We start from the raw sequence: 23,297 nt of genomic DNA on the forward strand, positions 1-23,297 counted from the left end.
CTGCCGCCGAGAGACGGCGGGGCGGCCGGGGCTCTGCGGCGGGGAGCCGCTTCTCCTCCTCACCGCCCCGAGCGAGCGGGCTCCGGTCATCGTCAGCGGTGAGAGCGGGGCGCTGGGGGAGGAAATACTCGTGTTGGGTCAGGACGTGGGGCAACATGGAGGGCGGGGGCTGCCGCGGGTTACGGAGGTTTCTCCTCAAGTATGGAAGGTGTGGAAATCGACAAATCTCTAGTAACTAATTCAGCGAGCGTGCTAGTTCCACAGTATTTTAAAACTAAAGGGGAATAAAAGCTTCATTTTCAGGTGTGAGTTAGCCACAAGAGGGAGCTGTGTGAGCGCTGTAAACACAAGGACTGCCAGACAACAGTATTAAATGGAGGTTTGTTACGCTGCGATTGGGGAAGATGCATTTCAGCAACTTTTTTAATCAATTATTTTCTATAATAGAGTTAATAAGTATACGTACACAAGAGTAACCTTTATATAATGCTACTTTTTGTGCCTCTGTACTTTGCTAGCAAGCAAGTGCACATTTTGTTTAATTACTGGCCTTTTTTTTAAAAAAAAACAACCTCTTTTAAATACTGATCATCTGATGCAATCTCCCTGAGAGAGCCTTATAGCACTACTTAATATAAACTAGATATTTCTTGTTTATTGCAGTAAATTTCCAGCTCCTTTAGTAGTGAACATGTTAATATAGTGAAGACTTATCCAGTTTGATGAGGAATCATTGTACTGATATTACACTGCATTTATCTCCAGAGTTCAGGGAAATTGCTTTGTCTTGTCTAATGCCAGTCACTTTGTGCTGCCTCTCCTGCTTTCAGTTTAGTAAAATAGAAGATAGTTACTACATTTACTGCTTCATTTAAGTTTCCTTTGCTTCTTTGACAGATCAGAGTCCTCTTTAAAATTCTGCTCGTGTGCTTAGTGTTTGCAACTTAGGTCTGTCTTAAAATACTGCATTCTTTTTTGTTTCCCCTCTGTATGATAATAGAGGATATGGCGTCCTCAGACCTGGAAGATTTATGCTTTCACATCAACACGAAGATTTCAACTATTAAAAAGACTCTTCAGTTAAGAAACATAGGTAAAAAATTAAGAGTGGGGTTTGGTTTGCACCTCCTTGCAGAAAAGGGAATGCTCTAATTAGACATGAAATGTAACATGAAGTGGAAATCAAGTAAAAATATAGAGAACAACAACAAAGTGAGCAAGGATGGCAAAATGGGAGCATTATCAGGGAACTAAGCAGAGAATGCAGGCTAAGTGGAAGTATGTTCCTTTGAGGGACATGAAGAATATGGGTACATTAACCACCAGTCTATATACTTGGTGGGGAAAGCTCCAGATAGGACAAGAAAAAATATCTTGGTGAGTATGTTAAGCCTAATTACAAAAATGTGCAAAGGCATAGATGGAGGTTTATACAGGTGTCTTGTCCTAGCATTCCAGGAGTGCCTGGCTGTGATGCAAACATGCAGTGGGTAACAAACTTTTTTAAACTGGCGTGCTAAAATTGATCTATTTTAGATTCAACTCTTATCCTTTCCTAGGCACAAATAGAGGTTACCCAGGATCATAGAAATGTTGGCTGGGAGGGTCATCTGGTCATCTAGGCTAAACTCTTGTTGGAAGAGGAGCTGTAACTGTTTCCAAAAAGGGCGGTAGCTTTCGGGCTCCCCTAAACAGAGGGAGATCATGAAGCAGAACAGGGTGCTGCAGCCAAGCAGTTGTGAAAGCCAGGCTGCGTTTAAGACCTGTGTCCTCCACCTGCAACCCGCAGTGGTGGTGGGCACAGCTTAGCGCTTTCCAGCATCATGCTGGAGAGAGGCCTTTATTCCTGCAGCAGCTTGGAATTCTGTTGGCTGTATGGAGTAGGAGGTTGACAGTTTGACTAGTGAATATTGCTGCTTCTCCTGGGAAGATAGAGTGGTTGGGGAGCATAGAGTTAGCAGATAATTGCTGCTTGTGGAAGGAAGGGAAATGGGATTTTGGTTTTGTGCTGGAGGTGTTTTGGCTTAACGTTCTCTCTTTGACAGGTCAAGAACCATCCCTCAAATCTATGCTCTGTAAAATAGGAAATGAGATGGTTCTCTTGCATGATCTCCTGAATAAAATGGAAACCGAAGTTCAACAGCAAGAAAAACTGAAGAATTTGCTGAAAGTAATCTTTTTTTCCTGTTCATAAAATACTGAAAGATTCAAAGGAATCTTTGATAAGTGCATAGTTGTTCTTTTCTGGATCCTCAGTGATATGTTTGGATGCATGTGCTTACAAGAGAAACTGGGGCTTGGAACAGGCTTACTGATGGTTTATTAAGCAGCTCTCCAGCATAGTGAACATTAAAGATTTTATTTTTCAAGGTTTATACATTGAAAGCATGTGTTTATCATAATAGATACTGTGATCTAAAGAGCAGTTCTATTTTTACATCCTTGCAATAGCTATGAAAACTATTTAATTAGAATATTTCTCTGTTGTTCTAGTGTGTGTTTGCAGTGCCTTCACGTGTTAAGTCTTTTGTGAAAGTGTTGTTTGGGGAATGTAGATGAGTTTCCTGTAGTATCTCTTCATCACCACCACCATTCCCCTACACAGACCTGCTAGGGTGTATTGTTAAAGATTTACTTCTTGCCCACTCAAATTTCTCTGACGCTTTGAGGGCAAGGACAGACAAGCGTATGTTTTCTCACTCTTAGCTTTGTTTTTCTGAGCTTTACTAGTTGCTCTTGGGAAATTAAGGGGTAAAGAGGCAAGATGATGGGGAGAGAGCAAAGAACACCTCTTAAGTTAAAAATTATTTTAGCATCACCCTAATAGTAAACTAATTTTACTGGCTTGACATTAATAGTTTCAGATTTCTGATGAAGTCTAATGTCAATTTCAGGAGCTCCAGAAGTCTGCTGAGAGAGATCAAAATGAAGCACAGCACCTCCGTGAAAACATTCCTCCCCATCTGCCTAAACCAACTCAGAGCTGGTATGTGGTACATGAGCATGGAGGTACCGAGCTGCTCCTGGCAGTGTCCAGCTGCAGCATTGTACAGCTCTACTCCTTTTACTGTATATTAACTGTGAACTTTTGGGGAGCGAAGGTTGTTATATGTATTGATTCTGGAGTTTTGCTCTTGACTGTTAACTACCAGGCTTGTGCTAGCACCCTAACAAATCCCTCAGGTAAAACCTATAAAATACCAAGTTGTTCAGATGGAAGCTTCCAGTGGCAGGTGTGACATTACAGTACAAAGCTAGTTCTTCGATAAATCCGAGCATTCCTTGCTTTAGGATTGCAAACACGCTGATTTGATAGCTGCAGTACCTAAGGATTGAAGGGTGGGTTAGTTATCCAAATGCTGGGTCACTAGAACTGAAGTTCAACACTGCCTTTCCAAATATCATTTAAAAAAAAAAGTCCTCTAACTCAATCATCTTTCTGTGGGGATTTGAATTATGGTTGTGGTATTTTTATTCTCCTTTCCCTGCAGCAGCCTGGCATTTATTTTAGCTAGCAATGACATCCACCTGCCTTTGAGAGGGCTGTACTAAGAAGCTGTTCAGAATAAAGTAGCTCAAGTGAGAGAATGAGACACAAGTATGTGAAACAATAGCTATTATTCAGAAGGCTTCTAAGACATTATAACTCTGACTAGGTTTCTCAGAGTGGTCAGTTCTTTCTCTGGCCTGTTGGAATTGCTTTTTATTTTTGAGTGACGTTAGTGTGTGCCAGATGGCGGTCTTTTCTCTTCTAGAGTCTAACATCTGGAGATCCCAGAACTTGTTTCCACCCTTGTAGCTTGTCAGAAGGCAATGCATCAGTCTGATTGAATTCAATGCTTCCAATATGTGCCCTGAATCTATCAGCTTTACCTGGTCTTGCTCCTAATGCCAGACAAGCCTCAGGCTGAAAATATTACAGGCGTATTCCAGCAAAGTAAAAGGTTAAGGATGTGGAAATAGGGTTACAGAAGAGAAAAATGAACAGCAATCTTGGATAGTATGTAGCAATATTCTCATCTGTGTAGGTGCTGCTTGTATTGAAACTAGGACTAGTCTTACCTGGTAAAGAGATGACTTGTGCAGAAGCTTTCTTCTGAATGTGACCCTTTAGACATGAACCCTCAGTTTAGGAAACAGCCTCCTAAAATGTGTCTAGAGATGTCTTGTTCCTTTTCAATTTCCTTTTCAATTTAGGTGTTGCTTTTTGTGTGTGTGTATGTGAAAGAATGGCAGTTCTTCAGAAACTGTCACTGGGGTTCTGCCTTCCTTTTGTAACTTTCTTAATTTAGGAAAAACCTTTGTCTTAAGTTTATCTTAGCTCCTGGAAATTGTTTAGATGCAAATGAGGCTTGTTTAGGGATTGTGTTGCCTCTGATATCAAAAAGATTCTTTGGGATGTTGGTTTCCCTTCCATTCTTGTCTGACTTTTGATCAAGAAGTTCATTGTGATACCACTTCAGCTGGTCCTTCCCTTTCTAGAGAGAACCACACATGTAACAGTAAGCAAGTTTTTCTAATAATTTTCTACAGATTGTGCTCTGCCAGATTACAGTTGCTGTTCTGTCAGTGTCAGTATGTGTTGTTGGTTTTTCCTGAGGAATAATATATTATATGTTAATGCCATTTGTCAAAGCACCCTTTGTCCCCATGTTGTCACTTCTTGGTGTTCACTGTGTTGTGCAGCAGAGGATCAAGCAAGTGCAAGACAGACCGTAATTGGTCAGAATCCATCTGTATCACTGTAAATAGGTCTTCAGTCCTCTTCCCCAAACCTTCCTCCATTGACCTTCTCTATTTCTGTTCCTCCGCGTCCCAAAATGCTTGCAGAGCTGACTACTAATTTTCTGTTGAGTGAATATCATGAGATAAGTAATGCAGAAAGCAGAGCGAGCACTCGAACACTGAGACAGGCCTTCGAATCTCAAAAAGAATGAAAACGCCCACACAGACGAATTGAACAATTCATGGCTTTAGCTATTGTTTCTCTCCTGTGTTCTTGGTTTTGATGTTCTTATTTACCGGAGGAATCTCACTGAAATAAAAAACAAGTTCAGTGTATCTTAAGCCCTTTGTATTCCAGGTGTTTCTTGAGAGAGCAGTTTCTCACTACACCAAAGCCAGATTCTGAATACAAGCTTCGGTTCTTTCTTTTCATGGTCCAGGTCAGCAGTGAGCTGTATGCGTACCATCTCACTGCAGCAATGTACAGGCAAGGTAGTGGGTAGGAACTCAAAGCAGAAGTACCTGGGGATGGGGAATCATCTAGAAAAGATAAGAGGTTTGTTGCAGTGAGGAGGATGGCAGGAGATTGGAGTGTACGAGAGGAGTGAAGTTTTAAGATGCAAACTCACCTCTCTCGGACCTTGTGTTTATCCTTCTATTCCAAACCCACCTCCAGCACCACCAAAAATCCCCACCCTTCCCTTTCCCTCTTCCTTGCTGACATTCCCTGCGACTAGTGCCAGCTAGGGTGCCAGGATTAGTTTTGTACAGGGCCTCACCTTGTTTTTCAGGTGTTTACATCTGAGTTAGTTTAACTGTTGGTATCCTGGATTTCAGAAGGGCTCTGTGTTGTGGCGTGGCATGGAGCAGAGCTTCCCCTGTCCACTGTGTCACGGACCAGTTTGGGAGCCCAGCAGGTGGCACTCGCTGTCCTCTGCGCTGCAGTCTTCTTCCCTAGGAAATGGGACACTGGGTTTGGGGGTGTCACACCAAGTGACACATCAACTCCCGGCCCTCAAGTCGACAGATGGGGCACTGCTGTGCCGTTTGCTGACTGTAGAGCCCCGTGTCAAACAAAGATCTCTTCTTTGGTTAGATCAAATGTTAGATCAAAGTAGAGGATCAGTTCTTTGTGACAGGTCAGCTCGGTACTGCTTTAGTTATTTCTGTTGCGCATCTCAGCCCACTAATAGCCTTGTATTCAGATGACAGTGAATTTGGCCAAATGTATCCTCTTTGCTGTCCTCCTACGGATGAGTAGGAGAGCAGCTAGGTGGGTGGCTGGCAAATAACTTGGCGTTTGAGGCTCTAAGCTGAGGGTTTGGAGGAAGGGTGAATTTATAAAAATAATGCTCTAATAATCACTCAAAGCAGGAAATTCCTCTGCTTTTGGGATCTTGCCTAAAAAAAAATAAAAAATAAAAAATCCCAGCCTGCTAGATGGTGTTGAATTTCTTTGCTTCAAAAGATTAATGGATGAGTCAGGCTTCCCAAGATTTGAACTTGTTTCAAAGAGCTGTGAAGTATTTCAAATCTGCCTGTTAGGCTGCAGCTCTGTGCTGTGGTTCATCTGATAAAAAGCGAGGCCTCATGTTCTGTGAAATGTAATGGTACATTGAATTCTTAACTGCTCTGTGCTGCATTTGGACGGCTTCCAGTTCACCTGCTAGCAGCCTCTCTAGCAGAGAAATGAAGAGCTATAATGAAGTCAGCTAAAGTATGCAATTTGAAATGGAGTAGGCTTTCTTTATTTATTTTTCTTTCAGGAAAGAGCGTGAATTGTGTTCATCCAGCCTAACAGATGGGTTGGAACTTAGGTCTGTGAGTAAGCAGACTTGATAATATAATGGTATTCTCCTTACTACTTATCTGCTATTTATACACTTAATATTCATTCATTTTACAGCATCACTGGGCTAACTGTGAAATGTGAAGAACAAACAAAAGTTGTAGAACCTGAACGTGCAAAGAAACCTACAAAAGAGCCAAGACTTATTAAAGAAGTACCCTTAATAACTGCAGAAGAATTTGAAAGTGTTCCTGCGTAAGTAAGCATGGCTTTTCTTAGACCCCGTCATGCCAATTTGGGTGGCAAACGCAGGTTTGGGAAAGCGAGCTCTTGCAGAACTGAGACTGACAGAGATGTTTTGAAATTTTAAATGTTCCACAGGATGAAACATCATGATGATAGCTCCAAATAGTTTATATGCAATACTGGCAAACCTGAAAATGAAATTAATAGAGCTAATTAGGTTCTTTTTTATGTATATGTTGGGAAGATCAGAACTAATAAGTTAAAACCCAAACGTATTATCTCAAAAGTCACTTTAATAGTATGAACAGAAATGTATTAGCTAATAGATGGGTTCTCTTCTTGTTTTGAAAACTGACATTTAAAAAAAGAGCCATCATATCATAAGATGAAAGGTATCGTTACACTTAAAAGGAAAAATAATGATAAATGCTCTTTTTATTTGACCTGACTATTCGTTTCTGAAAACTTCGGTTCTTGACTTATCAATCTCTTTTGAGACAGGAAAAGAAATCAGACTTGTTAAAAGCAAAAAAATAACCCAAATTTCTGCAATAGAAAGCTGTGGGTTTTTTCCCCTACCATCAGGACCTGATTAATAGATATCCTTGTCTGAAGTCTGTCATGCAGGAACAACTTTTCTTAAATGGCGTTTTGGGGACAAGGACAAATATTTCTGCAAAAAGGAGAAAATTCTCTTGATGCCTAAGGCTAAAGTGTTATCTAGACTCTAGATTCAGTGTGTTCCCTGACAACACTTGTTTCAGTAAGAATTTTTTTTGAGTCTGTGTTTTACTTGAGGCTTTCAAATCATCTTTCCTATAGCTTCCAAAATTTTCAGGTGAGCAGTGTCCACTTTCTTCCACCAAATTGCTCAATCCAAAAAACGAAGGAGCCTGAAAGTTGAGCTGATGCTAAAGGACTCTTTTGGTTACTTCTTAAAAGTGCATGCACCTGATATTTTTATTCTGCAGATCATCTCTAGTATTTGGTGGATTTACTCCCTTAGGTACTTCTGATAAAATTTTGGAAAGGTAAAGCTGGAGCATGGGAATTTTTGGTCTTTATCTCTGCTAAGGCAAGATAAACCATCCCAGCCAAATGTTGTTTTAACCTCCACTTAAAGCTGATCTTTCCTGATAGCCCCTTAAAATGTTTCATTACCCTTGAAAGTGGAAGGTGGGAGGGGAGAATGGGGACAGAGGCCAGCTGGATACTCTTACATTCATCGCTGGTTTATAGAAAGGTTGCATCTTAAACTGTGCTTGTGGGGCTATAGAAATATTTTTATTGAGATGGGAAAGGCATGTTTGTTCTGTGGAGGAAGATTTGCATGAATTTAAATAGATCTATTAATCTACCAGTTTTTCCTGTTGCCTGGCAGCATTGTAATACAAGACTGAGGGATTCAGCTAAGCTTGCAATTTCACATACTATTTAATAGTATTTAAACTATTTAAATCTAAGCAGCCAATGTTTGTGACCCCAATTTTCTCACACCTAACATATTCTCGTAAAAGAATGAGAATTAGGTTCATATCCCAGTTCTCCAGGTCAGGACTGATTCTGATGTAGGATCTCTTTATACCTGCTGGCAACAGTAACAAGGGATACTACCGCATTTTCATGCAGCTCTGGTCCCGGAGCTGCGTGGCTGTGCTAGCACAGGACTGTGCCTATGCTAAGCCTGTCTGAGGGACTTAATAAAGCACAACTGTGCATATGCATCACATATGTGTCTAAATCCCATACCAGCTGGGTATCATGGGTTTTGCATCTGCCAAGAGTCTCATTCCTCTCTCCCTTCCTACTGCAGCTGTGGCAGACTGTAACTGAAAAATCGAGGTGGTTTTCGCCCCCTTTGTGCTGAAAGTGAAAGAGAATCTATCCCTAACATCATTAGGGCACTAAAAGGGATATACAGTCTTCAGTGACTTCATACTTTTAGAACTCTGCAGCAGGTATTTAACAAAGGTACATGCTGTGTTAAGGTGCAGATATGGAGCGCCTTGATCAAATAGAATACTCTCACACAGTGAGAAACTTGCAAATTATCTTAGCCTTCAAATCTGTTGCAGGAAGACACTTTTTGGAGGAAGAAAAAGGAAATTGCACAGTAGATGTCTCGGTTAACTTTGAATTCAAGGCAAAGGAAAATGCTTGCTTTATTCTGTCTCTAAAATTCTTACCGCTTAAGATATTTTTAGAATCTGCACATTCATTATAACTCTAAAGTCTCAGAAGATGGCAACTTGGGGGAATATATGTTTCTTTTAGCCTAAGCGTTTTTGAGGGAGCAGGGTTGGCCATTAGGAGATTTCTCTCTTTTCCAGTGGTATATATGTGATATATTGATGTTGTTGTTTTCTTTGAAGAACACAGCACTGTGCTTTGGTTTTCATACCTATGGAAAAAAATGTTTTGAAAAGGGCTTCTGTGGATTAAAAAAAGAAATTGGGTCACTAGTTTGTTTTTTTTCTTAAAAAAAAAGTTCTGAATGTTTTTGCTTTTGGTATAGTGAAGCAGATCTTAAAATTATTTTAAATCTAAATTAAATGGATGAATTTGGAACTTCTCAACTTTGTATTTTTATATTAGTGTATGTATGGACTGAAATAAATGTCAGCATTTATGGGTTTGCTAGCCATGGCTGGATAGAAACATGAGAAGACTGTGGAACAGCTGGAGTTTTTATGATCCTTACAGTTATGTATAGAAGAAAAATTCCAGTTGCTTTTGACAGAATTTAGTTTCAGATTAAGGCGCCTACACTTAAGTGTCTGTGATGCAGGTGTTTCCACACTCACCGAGTGTCCCCAGGCCCACTCTTGTCGCTGAGCATCTAGTCAGTACAGTCGGTGAAACTAGAAAATGGCTCAGCTGCCTGGCTGCTAATGGCGTGTTTTGTTGCCTGAGCAGAACTGTCTGGTGCCACTGCAGATGCTTTAGCATGCACTGCCAGATCTTTAGTTACTGAATTTTCTGTAAACCCCAGCACATCTGCTGGCCCCGTGTGAGCATCTTGGATGCCTGAGGGCCTCTCAAAGACCACTCGGTCCTTAGGTTTAGGCAACCAAATCCTGCTTCTCTTTATGCTTCAGGACGAGCTGAGGTGTTCTCTTGGCTTTATTAAGTGTATTCACTATGTCTATTGATAGCGGGAGCATAGGAACTTAAATACAGGTATTTTATACCTCTGGCCTTAATCTTCATAGCTCTGCACATTCCCCCGTGACTTTATAAATAGGCTAAGGGATGCAGATAGAGCAATAAATAGCAGTTAATGTATACAGGCAAAGCCGTTCTGTGGTTATAGGCTGTGTTACTTGTTTATGCTGAGTGTGATGCATTTCAGGGCTGGTAGTGCTGCTTTTATTTGAAAAGATGTTATGTGTGCCAAGTAGAGCGTTTTTATAAAAATGGCTGCACCTCCAACTTTGAATCTGGATTAATCAAAGTATCAATAAAGTTGAAAACTGGCAGCAAATAACATAGTGGCAATTCAGTCTGAAATTAGAGCAATTGCTTTGAATTCAGGAGTTTTTGCACACCCTGTGCAGACCTGTCTCCCCGGCAGGGACTGGCTATTATTAAAATCTACAGCGAACACTTACTTTTAGTTGGCAATTGTAGAATGCCTGCCCGCATTCTGGTTTGGAATATTGAATTTGTAATTGATTAGCTACCTGTGCTTTAAATCCTTTGTATGTTTTCCACAGATGGAGTTTTTCCATTCAGATTAAAATGAGGGAGGAATTTCCTGTTCATTGATCTTTTCAGTCTTATTGTCCTACAGCTTTTAGCCGCCTGATGTACTGACCTAAAGAACCCCATTCATTCTGAAAATGAATTGTAACACTTTTCTCAATTCCACACATCTGCAAGCCGATACTGAACCAAACACAAACAGCCCAGTTTGGTTTGTTGTAGTGACTGAACGGTGATCACAGGATAATTCAAGTTGTAAGGTTGCCCTGGCTTTTACTGCAGTGTTTTCTGAGGTTTTGTTTTGTATTTAGCTTACTGCTTGTCATATGAGTTTCAGATTTCATTTTTATATAATGGCCTTCAGTTTGTAGCATGTTTCCTTTTCCTTGAATGCATGCCTTTACATCTATAAATACTGAGTAGCTTTACTTGCAAATATCCCAGTGTTCTAATATTTCCACATCACTTTGTTTTTATCTTCTGTGCTTCCTGTACCTCTAGGCTGTTATCAACAGATCTTATTATTTTAGTACTAGTTTTATGAATTGCTCTGAAAGTTCAGAAGTGGGTATTGGTAGTGCAGAACTGTGTCTGTATAGCTGAGTAGGTTGCACAATAAAATATAAACAACAAGACAAAACTGCTCTTTCTTCAAAAAAACAAAGGAATGGCTGTAAGATCAAACACAGGTTATTTATGATTATAACATGAACCAAATGGCGCTCTTAGGCAGAAACATTTAACTTCAGTTTTGGCTCGTGCTATGTTTTCTGCAAAGTTGCTTGATTTTTCTGCGTTTTTAGTTTGTGGTACACTATAAAAGCAACCTTTATTCCATTTTGAAAGGCTCCTTACAGCTTAAGCACTGGACATTTTTTACTTCTTAATTTAGCTTTCTAATGTTTCATCTTTCTGGTTTAGGTTTTATCATGGCTTATTTACCTTCAAGATTATTAAACAATCAAGGAAATGAACAAAATTATCTACTATGTTTATTCATTAACACAAAGCGGAAGAAACTGCCTCTGACTAGGAATATCATGATCAATTAAGGCTGATGAAAGAGAAAAATAAACACAGAACTTAATCTGTGACTTTCTAGTTACTGATTTTTATTTTTATTTGTAGGTATATGAAAGGTCGTTTAACATATGACCAGATCAATGCAGTTGTTCAAGATATAAACAAGGCTGTGGTGGGCAAGTATAAGATTTTGCATCAGCCTCTGAAATCTATGAATGCAGCAGTCAGAAATCTCTACCACAGGTTCCTGGAAGAAGAAACTAAGGATACAAAAGGTATTTTTTTTTCTTTTTCCTTTGTTAGTACCAGACTCATAACACTTCGATATTGCAGCACAAGTATAAAAATACTGGACAAAATATTAAATGACTAATGACAGCACGTGCTTTTCATGTTATAGTGTAACTTGCAGCATCTTATTCTCAGAAAATAGTCCATCCAGGCTGGTAGTCTGGTGGTTGGTGCAATGGCCTAACCTGTGGGCATGTTTAAAACCATGAGTCCTGAAAAACTTTAGAAAACCTGCTATTGCTTATTCTCAGATGGAGAACAGGGGAAAAAAAAAAATTAATCTGTAGACTTAGCAGGGCTTTCCCTCCCTTCCCAGCACGGGGTGCCATAGTCTAAATCAGATTTGGCCCTGAAGAATTCCTGTCCGCTACAGGGGGCAAACAATGCTTCAACAGTCTGGAGCAATGAAAGTTCTGGTTCTCTCTTGATATAAGGGGAGGAGAACAGAAATGAGCTTCATCTCTGGATCAGATTCTAGGCCATAAGGAATATAAATGTCTTATTATTATACAGAACTGGGTAGTCAGTATAAAATCCAGTCACCTCTTCTGGATAAAGTCATACAGTGTAGCAACAAGGGTTATTGTTGTGACTGAAGAGTTTTCCCATAACTGATTTGGTTACTTTTTATATGCTTTCACTGAAAACATGTCACTTTCATGGTATGTTGTAGCAAAAACTTTGAGGGCACCAAGATTTTATTTGGAATCACTACAAGTTCTGGAGACTCCTAGTTTGGTAACCAAACTGCATAAACTGCGTTTTCAGTTTTTAAGCTAGAATGGACATGAACTATTAAAAATTTGTTCTGAAGTTGGGAAATCTGGGTAATCAGTCATGCTGCAGTGACTCTGTGGAAGAGACAGGCCTGTCTGATAACCTTAAGAAGTTTTCCCCTCCTAAAGCATAGAGGGAGCAAAAATGCACCAAAATGTCTGTCTCTCAATTTAAAAGCAAGTTGTACTTACAGGTTAGTTATTTCCAAAGATATGTGGCACAGTAAATCTCTAATATTAAAATCTCCTTTCTGACATTCCTTTCCTTTTGAGTAGAAGTATGTAATTATTCCTGGAGGGGTGTACTGCACATATCAAACTTGGCGATGTCCTTAGAATGCCCTCATGTTTCCAAGCTCAGACATAAGTGTGGAGCAAACTCTCTTCTGTCTCACAGAAAGAGAGCTCTTTTTCTGACAACACCTTGGCACCCGCACCTCAATTTTTGCCCTGGACAGAATGCAAGAACGTTCTGCCCTGAGCCCATTCACTGGGTACTCAGGAGTCACCTTATGACAAACTACAACTTCTTCCTTCCTTTGGACTTGTCGCTGATCAAGACTCTCTCAGTATTTATGGTATGGTGATAACATCACTAACTTCTAGATTCTGAATGTATCTCTTCTGTAGGGAAGGAATTCTGATATGATGGACATGCCTGGCACTTTATTTTGAGACCTATAGGATAAACATGTCATATGAAAGTCAGTGTTGTAAAGGACTTTAATAAAAACATGCTGAAGGCATGCAGCTAGACTACTTCACATGACTGGCTTCTGATTTGGGCTCGGATAGTTTGGTTTTTTTTTCTAGACGAGTTCTGCTTCAGTCTAACAATGGCTCATATTAATCTGGGATTTCGTAAAATACTTGCTTCATCATTTTTAACTCACAGTATCTTTTTGGTTTAACTGTTAACTGTCCTCAGGATGATAGTAAGAAGTGTGAGCCCGTGGCTATAGAGGAGAGGTTAAACACTAGAAGGGCCTTCCTAGGCCTGGAATGCTGCTTAGTCTGCACCGTGATCCATGACAGCCTTGGCTGCAATGAAGGAGCTGTTCTAGCAACTTGAGAAAGCTACAACTAGTCAGAGATAATTTTCTGCCAGAAAGTATTTCTTTTAAGTCTGAAAAATTGAGGCTTTTAATTTCTTAAAGTACCTGAGAGACAGTGTTTATTTTCTTGTTGATGTTGGAAAGTTCAGTTAGGAAACTAGGACATTCAGCATCTGAGAGTGTGTGTATGTGGTAGGGTTTTTTTGGTTTGTTTGTTGTGAGTAATCATCTAGAAAGTCTACAGAAAAGGTCTGGCAGGCTGTCAGATGGTTCTTATCTGGCCAGCACAAAATGATTAAATGTCTTTATTCATTGCATTTTTCAGGATGAGGTTGTGCATTCATTGATTTGTTTGCTTAAATTTCTACTGTGAGTGTCTCTCTGCTTAGGATTCCCACAGTTTCTCAGCCTGGGCTGATTGCCAACTGACCTCTTCCTCTGATTTCAAGAGAAGAAAAGATGCTGCCTGGTTTATCAGGGTAACCTTCCAGCCAGTAAGGTGATTCAGTTAGTTTAGCTAGCTAATTTAGTGCATGGACTTACTGTTTCCAGCCAAACCATTGCCCTTTATCCAGCTCTGGTTTCTTCATAAAAAAAGATCCTGCTATGTTGAATGTTGCTGCCCTGAATTCTGAGCAAATATAAGAAGCAATCGTATTCTGCACAGGTTCAGGATATTCTGATGCTCCCCAGATATAACAGACTGCGAAACCGGTATGTGGATTATCCCTGGGTTCCTAACACCATTTAGGCGTATTGCCCTACTACTGGAAACTGCAAATGGTCTCTATCCAACTGTAGTTACGTTTTAAGCAGTTATGCAGGTTTTTTTTCTTTTTCTAGTAAACAAACTTTCCCCTTCTCATCTGTATGTGAATTCGGCAGTGTTGCAAGCTCTGTTGAGATTCCAGCACAGTTCCCATCTGGGGGAAGACCTCCAGCTTTTGATAGTTATTGTCTCTGGAAGATTCTACTTCCTTATTAGACATCTGTGTCAGCAACTCTCAAAATGGCCCAGTCTGTGAGAAAACACGATCTGTTACTCTTCAGCTCTGGCTAAGCAATATTTTGGGGAACGCTACGCTTATTAACAGCACTCTGGGACCTTAGTTCCAAGGGCTGTCACATCCTTGGATGCTTGTTCAGAGTGGAGTGCGTATCCTGTTAGATCACTCATGAGATGAAATTTCAAGATGAAATGTTCACATAAAAACACAGATTTGCCTGTGTAAAGCTATATTGTACTTGTTTAATAAACAAATAAAAGCTTTCCTGGCAGCTTCAGCTTTCCAGCTAGCATCAGCTACTTTCTCCTCAGTTAAACTGGAGGGACTCTCCAATAACTTAAGATGGAGCATCTCTTCTTTCTATTATCTAAGATGAGGCTGCCTCTGCCTTACTTTAAGGGCAAAAAGGAGGAGGAGGGAGAATGCTATCCTCTTTTTCCAAGCTAGAATGCCCCTAGCCTTGTGACTTCTTTCTCATGAGACTTGGAAGCATGATACTACAGAAGAATATGTTATTTCCTTCTGCTTCCTCTCCTTAAAGATAACTGGATGTTTCTTTCTTATACCTTAATTAGCATGTTCCTGGTTTCAGATTGCTTTTCTTTCTTATGGTTTTGTGAAGATGCGTGGTTAAAACCTTATGCCTTGTTACAGGAAGTATTAAATGTACAGTCATTTTACTAGATCTATAATTATCTCTATCTGAGCAGTGTATAAAGACTGAATATGAAATCACAGCTAGTGAATACAGCTATGGAGTGCTTAGAATAACCCCTTCCTTCCTTCCTTCCTCATGTCTACTGTAAGCTTGTGGGGACTTTCTCTTGGGGCTCTGTTGCAGGTATTTTAAATGCTTTAAGTCCAGTCAAGGCCTTGGTTTCTTGCAAGCACTTGATAATGAGAATTTCCTTTTAGAAGTAGTTAATCAACTACAAGAAGGGATGGGCTGCCAGCTCTGATGCAGGACCTTCCTATGCTGTGTTCTTAAAGAGACAGAGGGAGGATGCCTTTCCATGTGGTTAGACTTTTTCTTGCATTTTCTTAATTAACAAAGAATTATTCTTTTCCAAATCTGATGGAAGCCAAGGGAATGGTGGGCTGCATAGCTCTGATGTATGCAGGCCTCCTTCCTTTTATTTGCAAAGGACCAATTCCAGAACTTGAGTGCCTGCTGAGAGAATGTCATCAGGCTACAGTTTATTTCAGACGTTGCAAAGCAGTTACTTGGGATTCAAATTACGCTGCTGCTCAACTGTGTTCCATGATTGAAACACTGAAGCGCGGTGCCTCTCTCTGTAAAGCTGTGCGATGATCTTTAGGCAGACCCTGAGCATCTCTTTGGTTTTGCTCAGGTCAGTGCTTCGGATGTCATCAAGAGCAGAACACGTATGGGCAAGGCCTCAAAGAGAAGTTTACCGTTAGGCATCAAGGCTCTTCAAGGTGTGCTGTCAATTGACTTTCTACCCTCCACATCTTCTGGCACACCTGTGGAGCATCTCATATCTGGCCCTGGGTGGTGTTTTGGACTGCTACGGACTTTATAGCCTCATAGAGGAGCACGGATGGTTTGAGAGATGTTAGTAGATAGAGCTGACAACAGACGGAGCTCGCTGAACGGGGCCTGTGGACCATGCAGGGTAGTTGAACTTAATGGGAAGGCTGGTAATTCTTCTTTCTGGTGACAAATTTAGAAAGCAGAACGAAGTTCCTAAGATAGCGTGAGGCTATCCTACTGCTGATTTGTATTTTGTCATCAGTGTGTGGAATTGTTAAGAAGAGGTTGTATTGTTACTGGTGAAATGTTAAGTGTATCCTACAACATAGTCATTTCTACAGCAAAGTCATTATTTGTTTTCCAGGTGAATTTTTTATTGTTGAGGCTGATATCAAAGAGTTCACTCAACTGAAAGTGGACAAGCGCTTCCATAGGATCCTCAATATCCTGCGCCACTGCCAGAGAGTGAGAGAAGTTCGTGGCTCAAGACTTGTCCGCTATGTCATCTGCTAACGAGCTTTCCATATTCTGCTTACCCAAGATACGGAAGGCAGAAGTATTCTGAGATGCAGAGAGATTTTGTTGTCTGCAGAGAGATTCTATGTGTGGGCATTCCTATCCAGCTCTCTTATTTTCCAAAAGGCAGTAGTAAGGACCAAGAAATGCTTTTCAGACATCTATCCTAAATTAGGAGTGGCAATATCAAATGGCCTGGAAGTATTTGAGTTTTGCTTTGAAAGCTTGAGAGGAACTACTGTCTTTTGGTAAGTTACAAATGCAAACTAGAGAGGCACTTGGTGCACCTGTGGTCACAGGCGGTTTTTATCACATTTTGAGGTCAGCCCTTGAAAGTTACATTCTCTGCCTGTTAATAATGTTCCTTTTGTGTTTATGAGTTGCAGACTGTTTAAGACTCTGTAACTACTCAAAGGAAGCATTTGATTCTTTTTTTAATCTCTCAAACCAATTTCCAGTTTTCCTTTTCTTAATCTTTTTCTTCTTATCCTAATTGTATGTTTTGGAGTTTCCTGCAGCGCTTGAACAGGAAGATCTGAGGTGGCTTAAACACTTCCAGACTGATGATCTGTAGTTCTGCTAGCCATGTGGTTTTCATACTTCATCATGGAGCCAGATTTTTCCCTCAGACCAACCCATTAGACTGAAACTGTAGAGCAGTGGGGTTTAAGTGAAAATGTTGACTTTCACTTTGAAAATACTGGTCAAACTCGTCACAGTTTTTTATTATAGAAGGTTGCTTTCAAATGACCTATTAGTATAGTAAGTTCCAGAGTAGAATTATTGTGATAAATATCAACTCTGCAAGTAATAAAAACTGTTTTGATAAGAAAAGCTATTGTCTTTTTCTTCCATGAGCCTGTATATGCTGTTATCCTAACATCTAATCTAAAATACCTCCTCTTGTACCCTCTCGGTGTTAAGATGACAATTTAATGAGCAAAAGACCCTGAATGAACTTTGAACTTTCTGAATAAAGAGATGCTGGTGAGTGCTATGTAATGCTAGATTCCCTTTTTTGTGTGTGGGGGGGGGGGTTGGTCTCAGGGGTTTTTTTGTCTTTTGCTCTGGGATGTTGAGATCCAAGCTGAGGTCTCTACTCTGCGTTGTATTGGAATATATTTCATGTTCAGATAAACACATGGCACAAGAGGATGTGCAAAATCAGTTTCTGTAGGTGTCAGTTGAGTCCATCTGTTTTTTGCAAAGCTGATTTTATATCAGATAAAGTGTAGAGGTTTGGGTCCACGGATCATCAGGTCTTCCCCCCCCCCCCCCCCCCCCCCAGCTTCATGTGCTCTTAAGAGTCTTTCAAGATTCAGGACTTGCAACCTTCTATTTAATAAAAAGAAATCTCCTCATAAAGCAGTTACCCTGGCTTGCCTTTTATTTCATGTTTGGTTTTGACACTTCCAGGCGACTGGCTCCAGACTGTCCAGCAGCCTAACTTCTGTTTTCTTCTGCTCTCCTCTGATCATCTGACTCATCAGCCCTCTAGCCTGCACCAGGAGATGCTGCTGCATAGGTGTCCCTAGAGGGAGGGTCTGTTGGACGTGGGGCTATTTCAGCATTTACAGCATGTTGACTTTTCTTTCTCTGCAATTTACTTTGTGATTATGTGGCTTTAACTTTAAAAGTGTGGGGAAGAAGCAAAAAGAGCCCCAAATGGGCCCAGGAGAACCATGTCCCAGTGAACGCTTTGTTGTAAGGAGAGGTCTAAGCATACGGGAGAGTTATGGCAGGCTTAAAAAGGAACTTGTTGATGGGCAAACGAGACTGAGACAGGTATCTAATGTTTCAATTATTATTGTAATCAGGGAGAGATGCGAGACCCTTTTCTTAACGATTGTTTAAAAGTTGCTGTTCTCAAAACGTTTGATTCCTCACTGTTCAAATGAGCAGGGCTTTGGATCGTGAAAGCCCTGCGGTACCTGCGTAGCACTAGGGACAGGAAACACGCAGCTGCGGCAGCTCTGCGGGCCCTTCTGGCCGCGCACAGAATCGGCACGAGCAGATTTAAAGGCTGGAGTAGAGCGAGAGCAACAGAAATCGGGCAAGCTTGCAGCAACTGTGCCCTCTGACGCCTGGTGTAATTACAAAGTGTAGCCAAAGACTAACCTGAGCTTCTAAAATGGCCGAGCATTGCTTGTGCCGGCGTGCAATGTGATGGTGTTCACAACCCAATGGCTGCTTGTTGCCGACGGGGGTGTTTTTTATACTTAGGTTGAGGCTGGGATCCTAGAGATTGCCTTCTGCTAGATATTAAAAAACAAAACCTGACAGTATACAACATAACCTTGTTTTTGGCTATTTGCAGTAAAGTCCTGATAGTTTTGGCAAAAGGTTTTTTTTTTTTTTTTCCTGTTCAGGTATCATCGCTGCTGTGGTGGTGGTTTTTTTTTCCTTAGTACTTGTTTTGGTCAGGGTAAGCTTGGTTGCTGCATGAATATTTTTCTCCTGCCTGTAATTCCTTTTAATGTTTTGTTGTGGGGATTGCAGTTTGTGATTAATTAGATGTTGGTTAACAGCTTTCAGTCTGTTACTATGGAGTTTTTAATTTTCTAAACTATTTTCCCTCGGGCAGATTCTCACAAATGCACTCATTATTTTAATCCCCTATCCCAACATTGTGTTTTCTTTCTTTTACTTCTGACGAGGAAGTCTAGCCATGGATTGTGGTCACTTACTGTACCCTTCCGCCTTTCTTCCTCAAAAAGTTCACGCTGACTTGCGAGCTGGAAAAGCGTAATGCCCTGGTGCCCCAGGTGCTCAGCAAGTTCCTGTCTCCTCTCTTGAATGAGTTTTTGGTGTTTCCAAAGTGTTTTGGGGACAAAATGTTTGTCTCCAGGAGTTACCTCAAAAGATTACTATCTTCTGCTGTATGTTCTTACTTATTTCTCTCTTTGGCTAGTGCTCCCCGTATCTTTCATCGGCATACAATTGGCAATAGCACTAGATATCAGTAAGCGTTTCTGACAGTCCTGCCAGATGGTTTAATGCAATACTGCTCCAAAATATAGCTACCTTGCAGCTTTCCAGTGCTAACTTGCGCTCTTCCAAATGTCAGCTTCTCTGATATTTCAGCTTCAGAAAACAAGGAAACAAAACTGAGGTAACACAAATTTGATTACCTGATATACAAGAAAGGAATCGTGATCTTCTCGCAGCCTTCATCTGTTCTCCTCGGGACATGGCTCGGTTCGTGCTTTCACACCCGTTGCTCTCTACCTCCTGGACATAGCGGGAGCTGTAAGGAACAAGGGACGCGGTTGATGAGTATGTATTTGGTGAGCAACGTTACCTCCTTGGGCTGGTCTGGACAAAACACCGAACTTAATGTTTGCGATAATCTGATATGATGTGGTAAATGTCTTGGACAGAGGCTGAAAGAAATGTCTGTTAAATTTGGCCTTGACGGGCAGAAATCAAACTGAATCCTACTGCCCTGGGCGTGGTGGCGGGGGTTGGGAGGACGGGAAAGATGCCGTCTGGCAACGAGAAGGCAACGTTGCACAAGCCTGGCAGGAACAGGACTGATGAACTGCCCGGCCGTGCTGCTGGAAGAAGACAGCCAGTGATCTGCACAGTCCCAGGGGAGTTGGGTTTTGCGCCTGTCGGGGACCCGCGTGTGCATCTAAAAAGTTGAGACAAAACAAAGTTGCTTTTTAAAATGCTCTTTGTTCCTGTTGCTTTGCTGTTTTGTTGGTTAAAAAAACGCAATTTTTTTTTTTTGTTCTCCTTAACTCCTCTTTTGAAGAGGCACTAATGGAAATAATTATCTGTTGAAATCAGTGCTCAAAGCGCTCTTACCCATGAGTATTTAGTTCGGTGTTTAGCTGCGTGTTATTTCAGGAGGCGGCGATTTCCATCTGTGAGAGCACATGCTCCCTTTCACAGTGCCCACGAGGAGGAAGAGAAAATGAGCGTTTTGTGTTGTTCATGCTGGATCTTCGCTTACAGGGAGTTAATACTCAACAAAGCTGGTAAATAACCGTGTAAGAGAATGCTGGATAAAGAGAACTGGTATCAAGGACTTTGACAGAAGAGTCTCTGAGTTGACAAAGGTGTCTCTCCCATGCACAGTTTTATCAAGTGACCCTCTGAATTGTTCTCTTAATTTAACAAAAAGTAAAAAATCTTAAACTTTTCTCTAGGATGGTGATTATTACGGCTCACGGGACTAAATAATTTTGACGTACCATAGCGATCGCAATCACAAATCTGCTTGCCTTCCCCTGCCCCATACCAGCGTGTGTAAGAGCTCGCCCTCGTCAGAGGAGCGGTGTGGTTGTGTTTCAAATGAGCTACAAAACCGTTCCGCTGTCTACAGAGAAATCCTGTGCTGAGGAGCAGCATGGAAAAGCAGGAAACCTTGATTTAAATAATTATTTTTAATCCAGTTTTACATATATAGGGGTTTTTTTGTTTGTTTGTTTCCTTGAGTGCTTGATCCTCACTGGACGAGAACGCTGAAGAGATGTTGACTGCAACAAAAACCAAGAGCTGGGCTAAATTTGGAACCCGTGCATGTGATAACCAGGAGAACAGATATTTAAGCAGCTACAAAGTTTAATATCCTCGTAATTAGGCTTACCATTTTCCACAGTAAAGTACAAAAACTAAATGGTGCTTTCTTAGTAAATGGTTGATTTTTTTTTTTTTAAATCAAACTTGTGTCACACGGAATTTCCTGGGAATGGGATGCAATTAAAATGCAGGAAAACTTGTTTAAATGAAACCACTTTAAACATGCTGGGGTTTATGTATAGGCAGAGGCATTTACGCATTTTATACGTATAGACAGAAACATGGCACAAGTTTATTCCTACATGTGTAGCTTTCAAAGCTGAATAAAAACAAGTATTTTGGAAAGCTATGGTCAAAACTAATTAAGTGTGTTTGTGCTTTCTATTAGGTCGTAGCCTCTGCTTCCTCATGTTGAGAATTGCACTGGGAAAATTGGTTTCGCCATTTCCTCAATTCTTCATGGATTTACTGAAGGCAAATAAACTAGTGGCATATCATAGTGGTGAATAGCAACACAATGGCTTTAAAATTTTTTCTATTCTGGTTTAGTAGTGCTTCTTATTTAATTGATGTGAGATTAATAAGTGATGATAAGTCCAGGCCTTGTGAACTCGAGCTGCTTGGACTCTCCTGGCAATATTTTAAAGCAGTTTCATGCTCAGTAGAAGTCTTGTGGGTTGATCCATTCCGAAGTTTGCCTCTTTTTTCCTTTTTTATTTTCTTTTTTTTTTCCCCCAAATTTCAGGGGGAACTTGTTCACGGGAGAAGCTCAGCCCCTGTTCCCACATGTGTCTTCGCGCTGGCCAGCCTCGTCTCACTCAACCCTGCTTCTCTTGCCTCTCTGAGCGCCAGCATTTCAATTATGAACTAATGTTTTATGTTTGATATTTACGCAGCAGCTGAGAAACCTTAAATAATTAAATTTCCCTGGGGCCTGAGCAGGCCAGGAGTCAGACGAGCTTCTTCATAGACGTGAGCTGTGCTGGCTTAAAAGATTTGCTGGCGTAATGGTTGCTACCTGTATGCTCGTTCCTTAATAGAAACCACAGTGCTAATCATTAATAATTCAGTTGTGGCTCAAGCAAATCAGATTAACCTTTGGAAACGCACCGAGGTTGCTTTTCTGTGCAGCCTTCATTTTCGAAGTAGGAAAACGATTCGTTCAGAGCAGGGAAGAGACCTGCGACTTGCTTCTGGGCGGTTCATTTGGGGGAGATGGCCGTGAGTCAGCGTGACTTGCAGTCAGCTGTTGTGCAAGTCTGAGCTTTATTCAAACTATTCAAATGTTTGGTTTTAATAATCCGTATTCTCCTATTTGTTTTAATAGTCTGGGGTTTTATGGGATGCTTCCAGCCGTGCCACAGCACCTCTCCCTTGAGCTGTACGGGGATGTCGGGAAGACTTGCAGAGTTGCTGCAATTGCCTGATACCTGCTGTGGGAGTGTACGGGTGTTCAATCTCTGTCCGGTATCTCCTTGCTTATGTCTCACCTTGGTCTCTCCGGAGAGACCCCATCCCGGAGCATCCCTTTCTTCTCTTCTCAGTTACAGCTGGATGCAATGAGTTATCCAGAAGTTCAAGGTGCTGGGTTGGTGAATTTTGTCAAAATCCGATTTGCAGACAACCCTGCTTCCCTAGCTTGTGCATCTAACGCTGCCTCACCCCCTCCTGCCACATCCTGGGATGATGATAGAGAGATCCATGGGAAGGAGAAATCGGGGGCAGGCTGGGAATGAGCAGGCGAGCAGCAGCAGTATGTCGGAGGAGACCTGATGATCATAGCGGAGCACAGACTAAAGTAGGAATCAATTACGTGTGGCTATTGCAAAGTAAGCCAATAAATATATATAAAAACTGGCTTTACCAAATGGGAACTCTACGTCAGAAATGGAAAGCAGTCGGTCAACCTACTAACTAGTCATAGAATGGTTTGGGTTGAATCTTAAAGACCATCCAGTTCCAACTCCCCTGCCACGGGCAGGGACACCTTCCACTAGGCCAGGTTGCTCAAAGCCCCGTCCAACCTGGCCTTGAACACTTCCAGGGATGCGGCATCCACAACTGCTCTGGGCAACTGTGCCAGTACCTCGCCACCCTCATCGTAAAGATTTTCTTCCTTCTATCTAGTCTGAATCTCCCCTC

At 41.2% G+C, this 23,297-nt stretch overlaps 1 protein-coding gene across 1 annotated transcript; it reads left to right on the top strand.

The window, feature by feature from the left end:
- Positions 1-31: 31 nt before the first annotated feature.
- On the top strand, positions 32-17,630 carry SKA1 (spindle and kinetochore associated complex subunit 1). Its single transcript, XM_050912850.1, has 7 exons — positions 32-98; positions 1,001-1,093; positions 2,046-2,170; positions 2,895-2,986; positions 6,632-6,769; positions 11,594-11,763; positions 16,477-17,630. The coding sequence occupies exons 2-7, from the start codon at positions 1,006-1,008 to the stop codon at positions 16,623-16,625; spliced, it is 762 nt and encodes a 253-aa protein (XP_050768807.1). The 5' UTR covers positions 32-98; positions 1,001-1,005; the 3' UTR covers positions 16,626-17,630.
- The last annotated feature ends 5,667 nt before the right edge of the window (positions 17,631-23,297 follow it).

This window comes from Gymnogyps californianus, chromosome Z (genome assembly GCF_018139145.2).
Source record: "Gymnogyps californianus isolate 813 chromosome Z, ASM1813914v2, whole genome shotgun sequence".
Lineage (NCBI taxonomy): Eukaryota > Metazoa > Chordata > Aves > Accipitriformes > Cathartidae > Gymnogyps > Gymnogyps californianus.

Excerpts from the sequence above, each read along its gene's own strand:
- SKA1 (XM_050912850.1), top strand. The coding sequence starts at position 1,006 with ATGGCGTCCTCAGACCTGGAAGATTTATGCTTTCACATCAACACGAAG. Across the intron at positions 2,987-6,631 it reads CCTAAACCAACTCAGAGCTG|CATCACTGGGCTAACTGTGA; the intron begins GTATGTGGTACA and ends TTCATTTTACAG. Across the intron at positions 6,770-11,593 it reads GAATTTGAAAGTGTTCCTGC|GTATATGAAAGGTCGTTTAA; the intron begins GTAAGTAAGCAT and ends TTTTATTTGTAG.